We start from the raw sequence: 16,525 nt of genomic DNA, 5'->3' as shown, positions 1-16,525 counted from the left end.
TCCTCCGGGAGGGCCGGGCTCGGCGGGGCAGGGACGGGACGAGGCGGAGAGCGGCGCGGAGCTAGCGCTGTCCATCCCTGCTGCGTGTGCGGGATGAGCGCGGTGCTGCGGGGAGCCCTGCGGCGGCTGCGGCCCCCGCGCCGGCCCGGGCCCCTCGGTGCCCAGGGGCGGTGAGTGCGGGCCGGGCCGGGCCGGGCCGGGCGGGGGACGCGGGCAGAGGAGCCGGTCGCGGCTGTCCATGCGTGGCTCCGCGCCGCCCGAAGGCGCGGTCCCCGTGCTGCTGCCGTCGGGGATGAGGCAGAAAAGGCGCTGGTGACGGGAGCCAGCTCCGGCCGCCGGGCTGCGGCGCTCCACCGTCGGCCGGCCGGGGCTCCTGTGGCCAGGAGGTGCCTCTCTGCGCCTCGCAATGCTGCGCAAAGCCGGGACCAGCCAGCTGCACTGCTGACCTGGTGTAGCGAGGTCCCTTCTGCTTATCGGTGTCTTCTGGACAATACCGATAAGCAAATAATGACCAGTTTTAACTGGCACGATCAAACATCTGAGAGAACTGTATAGTTCACTGGGAAGGTGAACCCCGGATTCTTGCCAGGCTCCTGGGCAGAGGTTTGAAAAAAAGCTGAAAGGCACTTCAGGAGATCTCGAATCCACAGCATAAAAGAACAATGAGAAAAGTCTTTATGCTTGACCTTGATTGCTACGTGCCTCAAAATTCAATAGTTGAGCTGGTGTGTTGCACAGCTGGCTGTTAAACAGCTTACTGTTAACTTGCAAAAATTAATATGTAATCAGAAAAAAGAACCCATGCATGTGTGTGGTGCACCAAATACAGAACACCTGTGGTGTCCTGTACTCCCACTTATTTTACTTTTCATTCACCACCACCTAGTGTATAGGCATGGTGCATATACCTCCTACAATTGCATTTAAAATGCTGTAAGGTCACCATTCATAAGACGCAAAACTAGTAGCTTTTATTTCTGAGTGGAAAAGGTAGGAGACTAGTTATACATTAGAAAGTCTGTTGCCAGAGAAGTTGAAAGTGTACAAGGAGAGGAGAGATAAAATGGAGTATTGATTAACTGTCCTGAAAGGAAAGATACTGTGGTTTCATGGTAGTCTGTACTGCTGCTGTAATAATGTGTCCTACCTTGTCTCACAGCCAAAAAAATTACTTCTTAAAAATTGGTGATAATTTTCCACATGTAGCTTGCTGTTTGATTGTCTGTGGATGAGTCAGTAGGGAGGAGGATCAGTTGACTTGCAAAATTGGGAATGCCTATGGAAGTAGTTCTGGTTTATGCTGGACTCAAGTAGTTGTAAAAGTACAATGTGGAATAGCAGGTGTGGGCCATAGACAAAGGCCTATTTCTAGATTGTTTTCTCTTAAGCAAAGAGTAGGGCATGTCAGCTCTGGGAATGGCTCAGTTGTTAAGAGCATGGTGCAAATAACACCAGGGCTGTAAATTCAATCTCTGCATGGGCCATTCACTTAAATTTGGACTTGATGATTGTTGTGGGTACCTTCCAACTCAGAATATTCTGTGAATCTGTGAACACGGCAAAATAGAACATAGACGTAAGTACCAAGCTTCATTCTTCATGGACATGTGCACTGATGTAGTCTATCGACATTGGTTTTAGAAATGTATTAAGGAGCTTTACTGAGTAAATATTTTTTAAAGCCCTTTTTCTGCACATACTACAGCACTTTGGAAAAGTCAGATTTTGACACTGTCATGTTAGGCATCAGCTTCTTTTTGAGAAATAGGATCTACATATAAGGGTATATTAGATAAATAATATTTATAGTTGTAAGTGGAAGCAAACTTGTTTTGGTGGGGTTTTTTTGTTTGGTTTTGGTTTTTTTTTTTTATTACTACTGTTTACCAATATGACCGTCTAAGACCATTTACTTTAGAAGTGAATATGAGTGAGCAGGTTCGGTCTTAAGCCATATGTGTAAACTCTCAAGCAGAAGCCCACATGTATTATACGGTTGAAGCTGTAAACGAAAGAGATGGAGAAAAGTGCAACTGCCTTTTTCTAACTGTCTTTAATTTTTTTAATTTTCTTTTTTTAGTAGAGAAGCCTCGTCTCCTTCCTTAGGGAAAGACAGAGCAGACACAGTGATCATCGGAGGTGGTTGTGTTGGTGTGAGTCTAGCCTATCACTTGGCTAAAGCTGGCTTGAAGGATGTTGTTCTGCTAGAAAAATCTGAGCTCACTGCAGGATCTACCTGGCATGCAGTAAGAAATGTTTTGTTCATCTCTCAAATTAACAGCAGTTTGTATATATAATGGTGGTGGAAGTTTCATTGCCTTTTTATTCCCCCACTTTCTTTCCTGCCATTGCTGACATTACATAAAATCTTGGAGGAGCAAAGGTAACAAATGTATGCTGTGAGTTTTTTAAACCTGAATACTTGTCTGCATTCTAAGAAGAAGAACTAAAAAGACATATATGTAATAATGTCAGGGTAGCAACACGTCCTTCAATTATGCTAATCCCGTGGTCATAATGGTTCACAATGTGCATTTATATAATTATTAATTAATATTATATTTTCTGAATCTATATCTGGAGTTGATAATGTACCAAAATTAAATAAAGCTTGCCACAATAATACAGTAATAGGTGTTTTCCCCATTCATTTACAGATAATCTTAACTGAAATTGGGAGATTGTTATCTATGTGTGTAGCAACATGAAAGAGCAGAAATCCAATCCAGTTCGATGTATCTAGATCTACTCTGTTAATACAATAGAGCATTTATGCAATTATTTACCTTTCAGGGACAAATTAAGGAGAACTAATTAAGACTCAGATGTATTATATTTTATTTGTATTTGCATACTTTGACCAGAGGAGGAAGTCTGAAGTCTGCAATGCTTCATCTTAGTGCAGGTGTCTTGTGTTTTTGGGACTTTTTGAGAAAGCAGTAGTGAAAAAAGAAATTAAAAAAAAATCACTGCCTGCAGTGTATAAGTAGTATACTTCATTTTACTTGCTTTTCAATAAACAAGGCAAAAGAAAACATGCTATATGTAGTAAGAAGGAACAACATTCAATAATTGTATGTCTTTGAGAAAGTCATACTGCCAACAATTTGGCAAGCAGAGCAACACCATGCAAGGTGTCAGGTGTGCTAGGCATCTTGTGTATTGAATCATAACTACAAAATACTCACAGTACTTTGACTTAAGTACAGCAGTGAGGCACAGACTGAATTGTATTTACCCAATGCATATATAAAACAATATGTTTGTACAAAACAGTATGTTTGTAAAAAACAATTAAAATCCCCTAGTTCAATGAAGAACTAGAATCATGAATGGTGTTGTTACTGAATGTTTCATTTGTTCTTGTTGTTACACTTCCTCACCGTATTAAAGCAACCCTTCCTTCAGAACTTTTCCCCACACTTCTTAGAGAGTGCATCATTGAAGCCCTGAGTGAGGGTTTCAAAGGTAAGGAGGGACCTGGAGCTGAGCAGAGAAAATGCTTGCACTACCACAATTGAGAGAGCTGCTTCATGAAACCTGTTAGAGGGAATTTGACAATTAACACTGCAAGACACCTAGTCACGGGCCATGTTAAAGTGGATAATTACATGGTATCCTTTCATTGTCTTCATTGTCTCTTTTCATTGAACTCTGTATTAGAGGACTTGTCTGAAGATGAAAAAGTTGATGTCTCTTTCCGATGAAAGATCAAAACTGTGACTGTGGGTTCCTTGTTATACCAGATACAGTGTATTTATCAGTTTTCCTCACAGCAATACAGTTCTAAATACAGATGACAATTATACATGTTGTTAAGATGTGAACTGGCACACTACAGCACACTACCTGCAGCCACAAATATTGAAAATCTGGTTCAGATCTTGCTGCACTATAACGCATTTTAACTTTTTCACCATCCAGGAGGTCCTGCCAGAGCTCAGGATCATGCTTCAGATAGCTCATATTCCTGCCGATGTTGCTGCCAAAACTTTCTTTCACTTCTCATGTCTGAGATAACTTTGGCTGACTTTCACATATGGTATAAAAACAGCACAACATATATGCACATCTTTATATTACCAGTTATGAAAAGGTGTAACAGAGCAAGTTATTATATGCTATATTATACTTTTTCTTGCAACATGCCATTTATTTTGCTGTAAAAGTCAAATAATTACTTGTTGCAATTTGGTCACACGTGCAAGGAGAGAGAATTTAGTATATAACAGTGTTAATACTACTTTCTTTCAGAAAACTTATTTAAAAATGGCATTAGAATAAAATCTGAAACTGAAGTAGTACAAAACCGATACATAAATTTTCAACATTTAAAAATTTCAGCTATAAAAATGCTTTAAAATATTTGAGTCAATTCTCATAGCAAAGTGGCCCTTCTTTAAATTATTTTTCCAGATCATGTTTATGTACAGTAACAAAATCTCTAAGAAAAATGGAGTAAAGCCTAGAGAAAATCTCATTCAGCTACAAGAATGGTTCAGTCTGAAATTCAGGAAAACATGTAGATGTGTTGGGAAGCCAGCTGGACCAGAGCAAATTAATTAATAAATTCCAGAGAAAAATGCAATATGTTGGCAATGGAGCAGGAAAAAGCTGCAAATCGGGCAATTTAGAAAAACTACCTGAGCATGTGAAGGGGATGTTAGGAAAGCCAAACCTCAGCTACATTTAAGATTTGTAAGGAAAATTGAAGGTAACAAGAACTACTTCTACAGATCCATTAATAGTAAAGGGCTGTAAAATGAAAATAAGTTGCTATTGCTGAATGAGGTAATTCAGTCACAGTGTACACTAATAAGGTCTCAGTGCCTTCTTGCCTCAGTTTTCTCTGACAGGGTTTTTCAAGCCTCCAGTTTAAAGGAATAGAGTAACAACTGGCAGTGGATGAGGACCAGACCGGGGATTACTGGGGTAATTTGGCACACGCTCGTGTAGGAGCAGACAGGCTACATCTGATAATGCTGATGATTCATCACAAGGCCACAGATGTATTTGAAAGACTATTAAAATTGGTGGGAGGTGCCAGAGATTTGGCAAAGGGCATATGTTTGACTTTTTCTTAAAAGCCAAAGGACTGAGCAGAGGAGCTAAAGGTCAGCTAGCCACCACTGGGTCTTCAGAAAATCATCAAATGAGTCCCAGGTCCATACAGGAGAAAAAAATGTGATTTTGAACAATCAAATTTGCCAAGAATAAATCCTGTTAGATCAAATCTGATTGCTGTCTATTATGAAATTATTGAACTCTTCGACAAGGGGAGATCAGTGGATATCACTTACCTAGATTTTAGCAAGACTTTAGACACCCTCTCCCACACTATCCATGTATTCAACTGAAGATGTTACAGTCTGTATGGCTGGACAACTAAAAGGTTAAAGGACTCTGGATAGCTGGGCTTAGAGGGTGCTGGTGTATGGGTCAAACTCTACCCAAACTCTGTAAATAAGTGGAGTGTCACAGAAAACTGTTCTGGGACCCGTCCTGTTTAATATCTTTTTTAGTAATTTGGAGTAGGTGACAAAGTACTCATCCACTTTAGAAGTTTACACCAAACTGGGAGGAGTAGTCAATGCACTCAAGGGCAGGACAGCTATGCTGAGGGACCTAGGCAGGCTGCAAGGATGAAAGGACAGTTTTATGGAACCTAACAAGGCTGAATGCAAAGTTCCATATGTAGCTACGAAAGTAGAGCAGCCTCTGTCTCTGAAGATTCTCAAAGGCCTGGCTGGAAAAAATCTTGAGAAATGTGGTCTGATCTTGTAGCTGACCCTGCTTTGAATGTGAAATTTAAGAGAAATCTCCTGAGGACCATTCAATCTTTTTGTTTCATTGTAATTATTTTTTGATTTATTATCTTAGATTTTTTATAGTGAAACCAGCTGCACTCTTGAAATCAGAAACATTTATTATCTCAACCCAAAAAGCATCAGGTGCATTTAAACTTCTTTACTTAAAAGCGTAAGAGATTGAACGGTTTATTTAATTCCTGCAATTAAATGTTCTTGAATATATTTCGGTTTGTTGCTAACTTGCAAGTGATTTGTGACTCATTTAGTTCAAAATTACTACACTAATAGTGACCACTGAAAAGGGATTTCCTTATATCTGGAAGATATATTACTTGTTTTAGAAGAATAACATAAGGCCAGAAAATATTTACGTAAATAAAAGAATATAGTAAAAACAAAATGAGATAATAAAGTTTGCAGGTAGAAGTAAATTAATAACTCTTAGACATCGTGCATAGCTGAAGACATTTAAATGCTTCAATGCCTAATTTATTTCTTCATTCTATACACACTGAAAAACGGTCCTTAGAATATATTTTTTGAGAAACAAACAAGTTTTAGCTAAAAACTGCCGTGAAACAGCCCTGGGGTTTAGTCTAGGATAACTAAAATAAATATGTTCACAGCATGAACATGCATGTATCAAACGAGATAAAAATCACATTTAGTCAAATATCTAGTCTTCAGCTGTGTCCCATGTGATGCTAATGGTTCAATATGATAATGAAAATGAACAAGGAATATTTTTTCCAGACTATTAATTTAGCCTAGGGACTTCCTGAAACCAACATGCTTGCTTTGTGCTTTGTGCTTGATGGGGCCCTTTCTAGATGAATCTCCCTCCTACAGGTTTGTGTGATCACTTCTTAAACTCAGACTGTTGAGGTAATGAACACTGCCAAAAACACTTAAAGCCAAATTTATGAATATAATGTAGATACGATTGAAAAATATGATACTGACAAATGATTAATTTTACACTCTCTTCTGTTAGATTATCTGGGCATTTCAGTAATCTGGTGCACTATTATGTTGTGTATAAATTGAGATATCAGATTGGAAAGAACAAGTACAACAGTATCATGGGTTGGCAAATTTGGTGAGAAAAGACAGATGGGAAAACACCTGTGCATAAAACAGAAATGGCATAACTAGTGAAAGGACTTTATTTTTATTTTTTTAGCAGTTGGCTGTATCCATGTGTTGTTTTTCTTTACACTCTCTTGGCAGTTCCTTTCTAAATGACAGTTGGAAGGAGGGAAAGAACACTGCATTTCTAATCTATGTTGTTCCAATTTCTTATTTGAGGCTGGTTTAACTACTTATTTTCATCCTGGGATAAATCTGAAGAAAATCCATGCTTACAGCATCAAACTCTATGAGAAGCTGGAAGAAGAGACTGGACAGGTAATCCCCTTAACCTTTGAAGTCCTCATTCAGACCAATGCCAATTGTAGCAATTGTCTTACAAAAAAGTGTAGTTGATAGCAGTGTGAAGTAGGAATATATACCTTTTTTCTGAAATACATTCTTCTCCATGCCTAGTCACTACATATTGTAGGTGGTTCTCCAGATCCCTCTACAGTTTAGGAAAATGGTGCTAATAAAATATCTCAAAACACAGCAGAGAGCCTGCAACTTTAACTTGATAAAGGAGCTAAAATAGTATCAGGAATCTGGAATGAACAGATTGATTATGATACATTCCTGCCTTAAATATGTCTGCTTAAAAATTCCTATGATATGATGCTGTCTACACTTGAGAAGAATGCTGCAGTTCTTTCCATCCCTTTCAGAGATGTGTTTTTATTTCGTGACTTAAGGAATGGATATGTGGAGAAACACAGGAGTCATCTTTTCATTTGACATCTCTTAACCATACGGATTTCATTTACTAAACTTGTGCATGCTTTGGATGGCAGCAGAAATTGAATGAGCCTCACTATACTAGTCTACAAATTTTATATTTTTTAAGTATTTGTCATATATATATATATATATGACAGATATTTTTTATATTTGTCATAAAATGCATTTTTCTTCTTTCTGCTACTCAACTATATAAACTGCCACATCAGATTATCATTGTGAGTTCCAGTGAAAGACTTACTCAGCCTTATGATTGTCCTATGAGATAACATAGAAGAGGTGAGGAAAAGAAAACATTCAGTGTCCACCTCTGTAAGAATGTTTAATTTATTAAAAAGACAAAACCATCAAGTGCTTTTTCATTGTGTTTATAAAGGTACTTAGTTAAATACATTCAATAGGAAATCATGCAGGTGGAAGATTTTAAAATAAAGTGTATCTTATACACCTATTTTTGAGATGTATCTGATTCTATTTTTGAAAGTGTGTGAGTGCATATATCAAATACTAATTAGTTGTTAAAATGTGTAAAAATGAATGTATCATGGCATTCAATAAATGCTTCTTTCAATTGTTTTTAAGATTGCATGCATTAATGTAGGAAGTTAATTTGGTAACTTCTTGAAAAATTATTTTCTCTAGGAGTCTATATCTAAGGCCTGTTCCTTCAAGGGCCCATATCTTACTTGCATTTTTCCTAGTGATGTTAGTAGAAAAAATCCTGTAGACTTCCCTTAGGAAAATCAGTAAAGGTTCTTTCAATAATTTGCTATTTCTCTTTGATTTAGCCTGTGGGGTTCCATCAGCCTGGCAGTATCAGAATTGCTTCAACCCCTACTAGGGTGGATGAATTCAAATATCAAATGACTCGTGCTGGTTGGCACCCAACGGAGCAATATTTAATCACACCTGAGAAAGTGCAAGAGCTATTTCCCTTATTGAACATGGATAAGGTAAAGAAGCCAGTTTTATGAAATATAACTTCTATTGCAATTAAATATTGGTCTATCAAAAATATACATATATGGTCTCCTTTCTTTATACAAATTGCATAAAAAATTCTTTGCTTCATCTGAAAAAAGATGTATCATAGACTAGAATCAGAATTTGTGAATTTTAGTGCATACTGTATGTTAGTCTATATACTATTAATTACTGTGTCTATAATGTTATTAAAGCATTGCAACCCTTGATTGCATGGGAGATCTGAGCAATTTTACTCTCATAGGCCATTGTTAAGTTGGGTAAAGGCTGATATTATTATATATTTTGAAAATTTGTTTTGACTTCTTAAAGTTTACCACATTCAAGAAAAAAAGTGATTTTTTTAAAAAAAACTGCCTAATTTTTATAAATTTTACTTTCTTTCATTTGGGGGATTTTACTTCCATTTAGGTTTTAGCTGGCCTGTATAACCCTGGAGATGGTCATATTGATCCTTATTCTCTAACCATGGCCTTGGCTGCAGGAGCCAGAAAATACGGTGCTCAGTTAAATTATCCTGTGCAAGTGACTAATCTGAACTCCCGATCAGATGGGACATGGGAAGTTGAAACTCCACTTGGAACAATTCAAGCAAAGAGGATTGTGAATACTGCAGGTAGTATTTAATATAAGCATATGAGTGCTCTTCCGATTTACATGTTAGCTGACATAAAGCAGCTGTACTGAGTTGTGTGGGTTACATGTATAAGGAATTTATATGTTTTTGAACCATTCACTTGCTTTGTGGTTTGCACGTATTTCTTCACAGTATGGTGAAAATTTAGCTCTTATATTAATTGCCCTTGAACGGGCATTAAAAATATTTACCCTGATTTGTCTCCAGCATTTAATAATCAGACTGCCTTGTTAGATTTTAGTAGTAAAAGAGACCTTTACTGGTCTACAATTAGTTGTGTAGGTGACAGTCCATGTCTAGAGTCACAGAATTATAGAATATCCTGACTTAGAAAAGACCCACAAGGATCATGGAGTCCAACTCCTGGCCCTGCACAGCACCATCCCTAAGAGTGACACCATGTTCCTGAGAGTGTTGTCCAAACATTTCTTGACCTGTGACGGGCTGGTGCTGTGAGCACTTCCCTGGGGAGCCTCTTCCAGTGCCCAGTTGGTGAACTGTCCATGCAGTCCTGTAAAATCTAATGAAACATAGCTAGGAAGGGAGAAGGAATGTACATATGAGATAGAAATATCTTCACTATTTCTTCAAAGAGACTGAGGATTTCACCTTGCCTATTTCACTATTATCTTTCTCTCAGATTTAACTCTATCTACATATCCTTGAAATGGAAGATTTTTTTGTTGTCCTTTGAGTCATATTTTAATCATGTGCTTGGCTTAACTGCATTTCTTGAATGTCATAAAAATTGCCTAACTCAAAGGAGCTTGTATTTACATATGTGAATGTTATTCTTCATTGTGTTAAAGAAGCCAAACTGATGTTTCTGCTTCAAAGAACTTTTGAGCAAGAGTCCTTTGGATTTGTGTTTATTTTCCTAAGCAACTTACTAAGTCTAAAAACCTGTATTCAATCTAAATTTATTCACGTATTACCGTGCTGCTTTTTACAAGTGTAGAAAAATATGTTGGTGAAATGGTTGGCAGGTCTTATGTGAAGCATGCTTTTTGCCTCCTAGTAGAAGATTTTTGGTTTTCAATTGTTTGTAGACAAAAAATATAGATTAAAGTTTTGCTGACTATGCCTCAAACTGGATCATATCTGCATTTTTAGGGCACTAGTCCTGTACACCTCCCATTGCAGTGAATAATCAAGCTTCAGTCGGAGGCTGTGATATCTCAAGATGAGCTTCTTACTCAGATGGGACAACTGAACTAAGAGCAAGAATATGTCTTTATAATTCCTTTCTGTATATTTGCAGAGGGACAGAAAAAAAAAAACAAACACCAATTTCTAGTGCAAGGCAGATAAAATTAAGAAATTAAGCGAGACAGGGTCTCTTCTTTTTGGTGGGTAGAATACCATAGGGGACTATTGGAATGATGAAGGAATTGGACTGGAAGGGAAATAGGCTGGGCATATAGCAAAATGCTGTGGAAAGATTTCTGGAGGTGTTTAGGAGCACTGGCAGCAAGTGGAACAGTTACATGATACAGGACTTGCTGAGTAAGGAAGCTCAATCTGGGAGGGGATGGCAATGGGGATGACACCAGAGAGATAGTTGGAAGGTATCTGATGTGTTTCGTTAAGAAAACTGAAGCTAAGAGCTTTTCAGACAGAAGATACTTAAGGAATGATTGTATGTGAAACTGACTGGAAAACTGAGTTGTCTAAGCATGAAAGACTGGTGTAATATGTAATAGAAGAATAGATGGGAGTCAGTTGGAAGGAAGACAAGACTGCTGGGACAGAACTTGACAAACAAGGAGGACTGACTAACACAGGGTGACAAACTAACTGAGGAAGGATGTAAGGACTGGAGTAAGACTTGAGTTTGAGACAGCAGGAAAAAAAAAGAGAGAAACGTAGAGGGAGTGGGATCAAACAGCTGGACTCTCAGGGTATATGCTTTACAGGTCTTTCTTTCAGAGTCTGCAATACAGACTGCCCTGTCAGTGTTAAACCATTCCAGGCTTTCAGTAAAGACCTACTGGAAAACCCATTGAAAAGTGCACTTTCTTATATATACCTTCCATACATATGTATGTATGCTATTGCTACATGCCTTGCTAAAACAACAAGGCTCTGAGGCTCTCAGCTTGCTCATGGGTGCCACAAAATGAATTTTGGAGAGAAAGAAGACTAGAGGAGTTTAGTATGCTTTTTAGAAGGCAATCAACCACACAAACTGGGAAACTGAGAAATAAAAAAAATTATATAGATCACAGAGTCAAGCACTTGGAAAATGAGAGGTGTCAATATTTGATTGCCTTTGGACTGACAGTTCATGTCTTTCAGGCATGAGCTATGGAACAGCATTCAGTTACAAAATCACAAGCTCTCTTACAAATAGGTTCCTTATGTCACTTGTTACACAGTGTGAATATATTGGTCTGGAAGAGATCCAAGATTACGAAAGAGAAAGGCAGCTCTCTTAGCAATCAGACTGATTTAGGCCACAAACTTCTAGACAGTCATCATTCCTACCTACTGGGTCTGCATTGTATGGCTGAAGTATCACAGACCTAGTAATTTTCTTACATTTTTGTAGTGTAGTTATCTTTCTTTGGCTAATATATCAAGCTGATATTAGGCAGGGTTTTCTGGTAAATGGTTTTCAGAGCTTCTTTGCAAATATTAGAATGCACCCTTGTGAGCTTTTCTTAAGTCTTTTTTATTATTTATTAAGTTATTAAATCAACAATATATTTACTTAATTCTCGTGTGGAGTTAACTGTTCAGCCAAAATGAATATTTGAAGCACATATTGCTTAACATTCTGGCTAATGAAGTAAAATCAATACTGTAAGCACATATCTCTTATAAATGTTTTCTTAGATAACATTCATTCTTTTTCTCAGCCTTGTCTCATTCCACTACAGACCATGACTTGTATAATTTTAGGATCATGTTGCAGAAAAAAATACATCAGAAGGCTCTTTACATTCTCTCTCCCCCTCCCTGCCTCACCCTGCAATGGACATCTGCTGCAGAACTGGAACAAACTAGTTCCAACCAATCTTTAGCTGTTCCTTATGTGAGATTTCCATTTTAGATGAAAGCAGATGCATAATAAATAATCCCTGACATGAAGTAACTATACTGAGCCTGCTAAAGTTATTTACAGCCTATTTATAATGGAACGTTTGATTAAAGTCTTCAAAAGTAGTGAATTTTGTTTATATATACAGTGTGCGTGTGTGTACATAAGCACGTATTTTCAGAGATGTACACACTATATATACAGTTATTTCTATGTAGTGGTAGCATGTCTTTTTCAAAACAAAGAAATAGTCAGGTGACATACTTCAGTAGATATGCTAAGTAATACTACCACTAAATATTTCAGCATCAGATGTTTGCAGTGTCTACAATTTAATCTTCACTAATGTCCTAACGATATAATGTATGCCTTCATTTATCTCTGCTTTCTGTGATAGGACTTGACATCTGCTTCAAATTAGAATTTTGTTTCAGAGAATATATTCATCCTTTTGCCATTTTTGGTTTTGTTCAAAATCCTTAAACAAAGAAACTGTAATATTTTTCTTTAAGTAAATGTCACCTTTTGTTATTTTAAGCAATTAAAAAAGCACTTATCATAAGCGTGACTTCTTTTAGAAGTACTGTGAATTTTATTTTAAACAAACCCAAACTATTTGTCTCTTACTTAAAAACATTTTTATATTAGCTTTGTTTGTAATGTTATTCTGAAAATCTAATTGCTAACAAATTTCTTATTTTTAAGAAAGAAACGGAACTGTTTCAAAGACCTAATTTTCTGCTGCTTTAACTTTTCTTGTCCTCTGTGTATCATTAGCTGACTTTAGCTTAAAATAGTTTTATTTGTAGGTGACATGGAAATGTCCAAATCAAAAGAAGTTCCCTAAAGACTGTTAGCTGCCACTTAGATCCACATTTGTGTGCGCTGTTGTAATGAAGGAAACCCTTTCATATGCGCTAGAAATGCAGATTTATTCAATTTTTTTCATTGTCTTCTGTATAGGAGAGCACAAGTCATGTTTCGTTAGCCTTAAAGGATATTTTGGATCACTCATTCTATATGATTATGGCACGATCATCCCCTGACCAATTTAACTGGCATAACAAGTGTTCTGGCACTGAGTTTCCTCCAAATGGTGAGGTGCCATTTAGGAGCAAAAGCCTTACATATGATAGCTGCAACAGGTGCTGGTTTCTAGCACTGACTGGGCAGGAGCTTTTAGCTGAACAGATCTCTTGAAGGTGATGCTGGATTTCCTCTGCTGCTTTGCCTTAGCTGACTGTCAGTGATTGTGAAGTGAATCACCACAGAAAAAGTTTCCCTTCTAAACTTCACATTTTTTAAAAACCGTGAGTGTTAGACTCTGAGGCTGGTTTGTAATATTAAATAAGAGACTGAGACTGATGGCCATCCTGGCATGGGGGAATGGCACAAGGCCAGCACGGCCCAATTCAACTTTCCTAATTGTCCTGGCTTTAAGCCATGCCGGAGGTGAGAGGATGTATTCCCAGTTAATGTCAGCAAGCGGCGTGAGCCGGCTGCTCCCCACAGGACAGGGAGCCAAGCAGGGTAACAAGGCTGGCTGAGCCAGCAAGGGCTCTGTCCGGCAGGGCACAGGGGACAGAGCAGGAAGGCCCAGGAGCTGCAGCTGGGGTCAGCCCACAGTCCAGGCCTCCAGATTGACTTGTGGAGATGAGGCACAGTCAGATCCATAGTGATGAAGCCAGGCTGAGGCCAAGCCAGGAATGTGACCACAGGCCAGGAACAGGCCTGGTGACGATAACTGAAGTCAAATGGTGCCCACTAATCAATAAACATGACTGTAGAGTTGAGACTGAGCTGAGGTCAAGCTGAGAAGTAGTCCACGGATCAGGGTCTGGATCAATGCGTTCCATGGCCAGGCACAGGCACGGTTGTGACAGAGCTGTAAACAGGCACACAATCAAACCAGCTCAGACAGGTTCTAAACGACCTGAGGTGACCTGGAATGGGACTCCTGTGCCCACAGGTATGGGTGGAAGTCCCAGGTGAAGCTATTCAGGCTCATTTATGCTTTCTCCTGGTGTGCTTGAGGCACCAAGAAATTTTGACCAGGTCTTGGAGAGTACAGAATTGAAGAGAGAAGTAGGAGAATTTGGTTAAGAAAAGTAAACAACAAAAAGAAAGAAAAGTTGCACATTAAGCTGGGCAGCATGAAGTGTATGTCTCAGGAGAAGGGACAGCTATGTTAGGTAGAAAATCTTGCTGGAGATACTTTGTCTTAAGCAGTTTGGAGTCAGTTGGTTACCCAGGAACTAGGCTGACTTGCCTTCTTTTACTCGGTGCCATATGGCACATAGCCTTTTATTTGGAAGGCCCTGCTACCTCTTCTTCGTCATTCATTTTGTCTTCCTCCAACCCTCACTCCCAGAATCCCCTGAAACTCTTACTTCATTGTAAACTCTTACTACTCCACTTCCACTCCTGAGACCTCTGCTCCTTGATATAAAAGTCAGGAGAGCGTGGCTGAGGGTTATTCAAAGCATCTTGGAGCAGCTGCCATTCTATCTGATTGTACCTATCTGATTCCCAAGTCTGTTACATTCCAGCCTCACAGCAGATGTAAGCCACGATGCAGAGCCCAAGCTAGTGTTTTGCGGTTAAGTGGCTTCCAATCCCTCATTCCAACACAAGTACCTCACTAAGTGAATGTGCCTTACCAACTTAACCCTACCACAGGAGACTTAGGTCTTCTCTAACTCGTATCTCACGGTATGCATGAAGGATCTTGAGCCAGCTTCAGAGGCAGGGAAGTGGTTGTTTGTATTTTCTGGTCAGAGCCTGTGTCAGAACTTCTAATTAGGTGGTTGTGGGAGAGCACACTTGACTATTCACAAATACAAGCATCATTGAGAATTGATTGCTGAGAGACGTAATTAATGCGAGTCACATGATGCATAGGAAAGATGCATGTGAAAGAGGAGAGAAACTCCAATTCCTGAGGTCAGTTGCCAGAAAAGTACTGCCTTAGTCTGTTAGGACCTGTCTATTGTCTTGGTAAAGCATACTAGCTCATTTGGTTTGATAGTGAGAGGCTTGGTTGGCACTTGAGATGCGAGTTAATTTATTCTGGTTTTTAAGTGTCTCTAACTTTGCTAGGAATACATTGCAGACCTACTTCACTGCAGTAAGCCATGGGGTTTCTGGAGCTGTTAATTAAATTCTCTTCTGAACTTTTAGAAGTCTAATTTATAATTTATTAATTATATTTTTAATATGTGCATACTATAATAATATATCTATAATAATATATAATAGTATAATTAGAAAACAGGGCATGGAATTATGGAGGGGGAAATATGCTAGATAATATGAAAAATAAAGTGAAAATTAGAAATATGGGGGAAAAAACTTGTCACACATAAAAACACGGTGTTTACTGCAAATATTTTACTGTCATTTTCCATTCACTGAAATTAGTGTTTGAATATTTCTGTTTTGGTTTTGTTTTTTCTCTTCTCTAGGCTTCTGGGCCCGTGACATAGGCAAGATGATTGGCCTGCAGCACCCTCTCATACCTGTTCATCATCAGTATGTTGTAACATCAACTGTCCCTGAAGTGAAAGCCCTAAAAAGAGAATTGCCCGTGATTCGTGACTTAGAAGGGTCATATTATCTAAGGCAAGAAAGGGACGGACTTTTATTTGGTCCATACGAAAGTGAGGAGAAAATGAAGCTGCAGGAGTCATGGGTAACAAATGGAGTCCCACCAGGTGATTAAGAACATTAAACCTTTAAACATAATAAGCACAAGCACACATTTTAATGTGCAGAAATCCCAGGGTGTCATGCTGCCCTATGTGATGGAAAATACAAGATATTTGCAATACATTATCGCAATGCAAAAACTTTTTTCAAAAACTGGCTCTAACTCTAATGATAAAAGATAGCAGAAATACAAATGTAACATAAGAAAAGACTACAATGTAGTCATATCCTGCTTTCTGAAGAGTGTTTGTGTGTTGTGATTAGAGGCAGTCACCAGATCTGCAATATATAGCCTTTTTTGCCTGAATAGAAATTTTTCTAAGTTACAGTTCTCTCCAGCTTGCTGACAGGGGCTCTGGATGTTTATTGACACCCCAGAGATAATGAGATTGTCAAATACGAACAGCAAAGGAATGTCTTAGACAAAATGCTGTGCTTGGACATATGTGCAAGAGAGATGTAGATATATATAGA

General features: G+C 38.5%; 1 protein-coding gene across 1 annotated transcript in view; it reads left to right on the top strand.

The window, feature by feature from the left end:
- Positions 1-18: 18 nt before the first annotated feature.
- Positions 19-16,525, top strand: part of DMGDH (dimethylglycine dehydrogenase) — a 39,567-nt gene continuing 23,060 nt past the window's right edge. Inside the window, exons 1-6 of the mRNA XM_005530068.3 lie at positions 19-170; positions 2,081-2,246; positions 7,119-7,217; positions 8,468-8,632; positions 9,075-9,279; positions 15,808-16,056. Coding sequence (XP_005530125.1) covers positions 94-170; positions 2,081-2,246; positions 7,119-7,217; positions 8,468-8,632; positions 9,075-9,279; positions 15,808-16,056 — 961 coding nt within the window. The 5' untranslated portion in view covers positions 19-93. The remainder of the gene's footprint in view (positions 171-2,080; positions 2,247-7,118; positions 7,218-8,467; positions 8,633-9,074; positions 9,280-15,807; positions 16,057-16,525) is intronic.

Source organism: Pseudopodoces humilis, chromosome 4, assembly GCF_049639895.1.
Source record: "Pseudopodoces humilis isolate 2021_Gansu_Grassland_sample_001 chromosome 4, ASM4963989v1, whole genome shotgun sequence".
Taxonomy (NCBI): Eukaryota; Metazoa; Chordata; class Aves; order Passeriformes; family Paridae; genus Pseudopodoces; species Pseudopodoces humilis.
The sequence above is the reverse complement of the archived record's forward strand: the minus strand, read 5'-3'. Positions and strand labels throughout refer to the sequence as shown.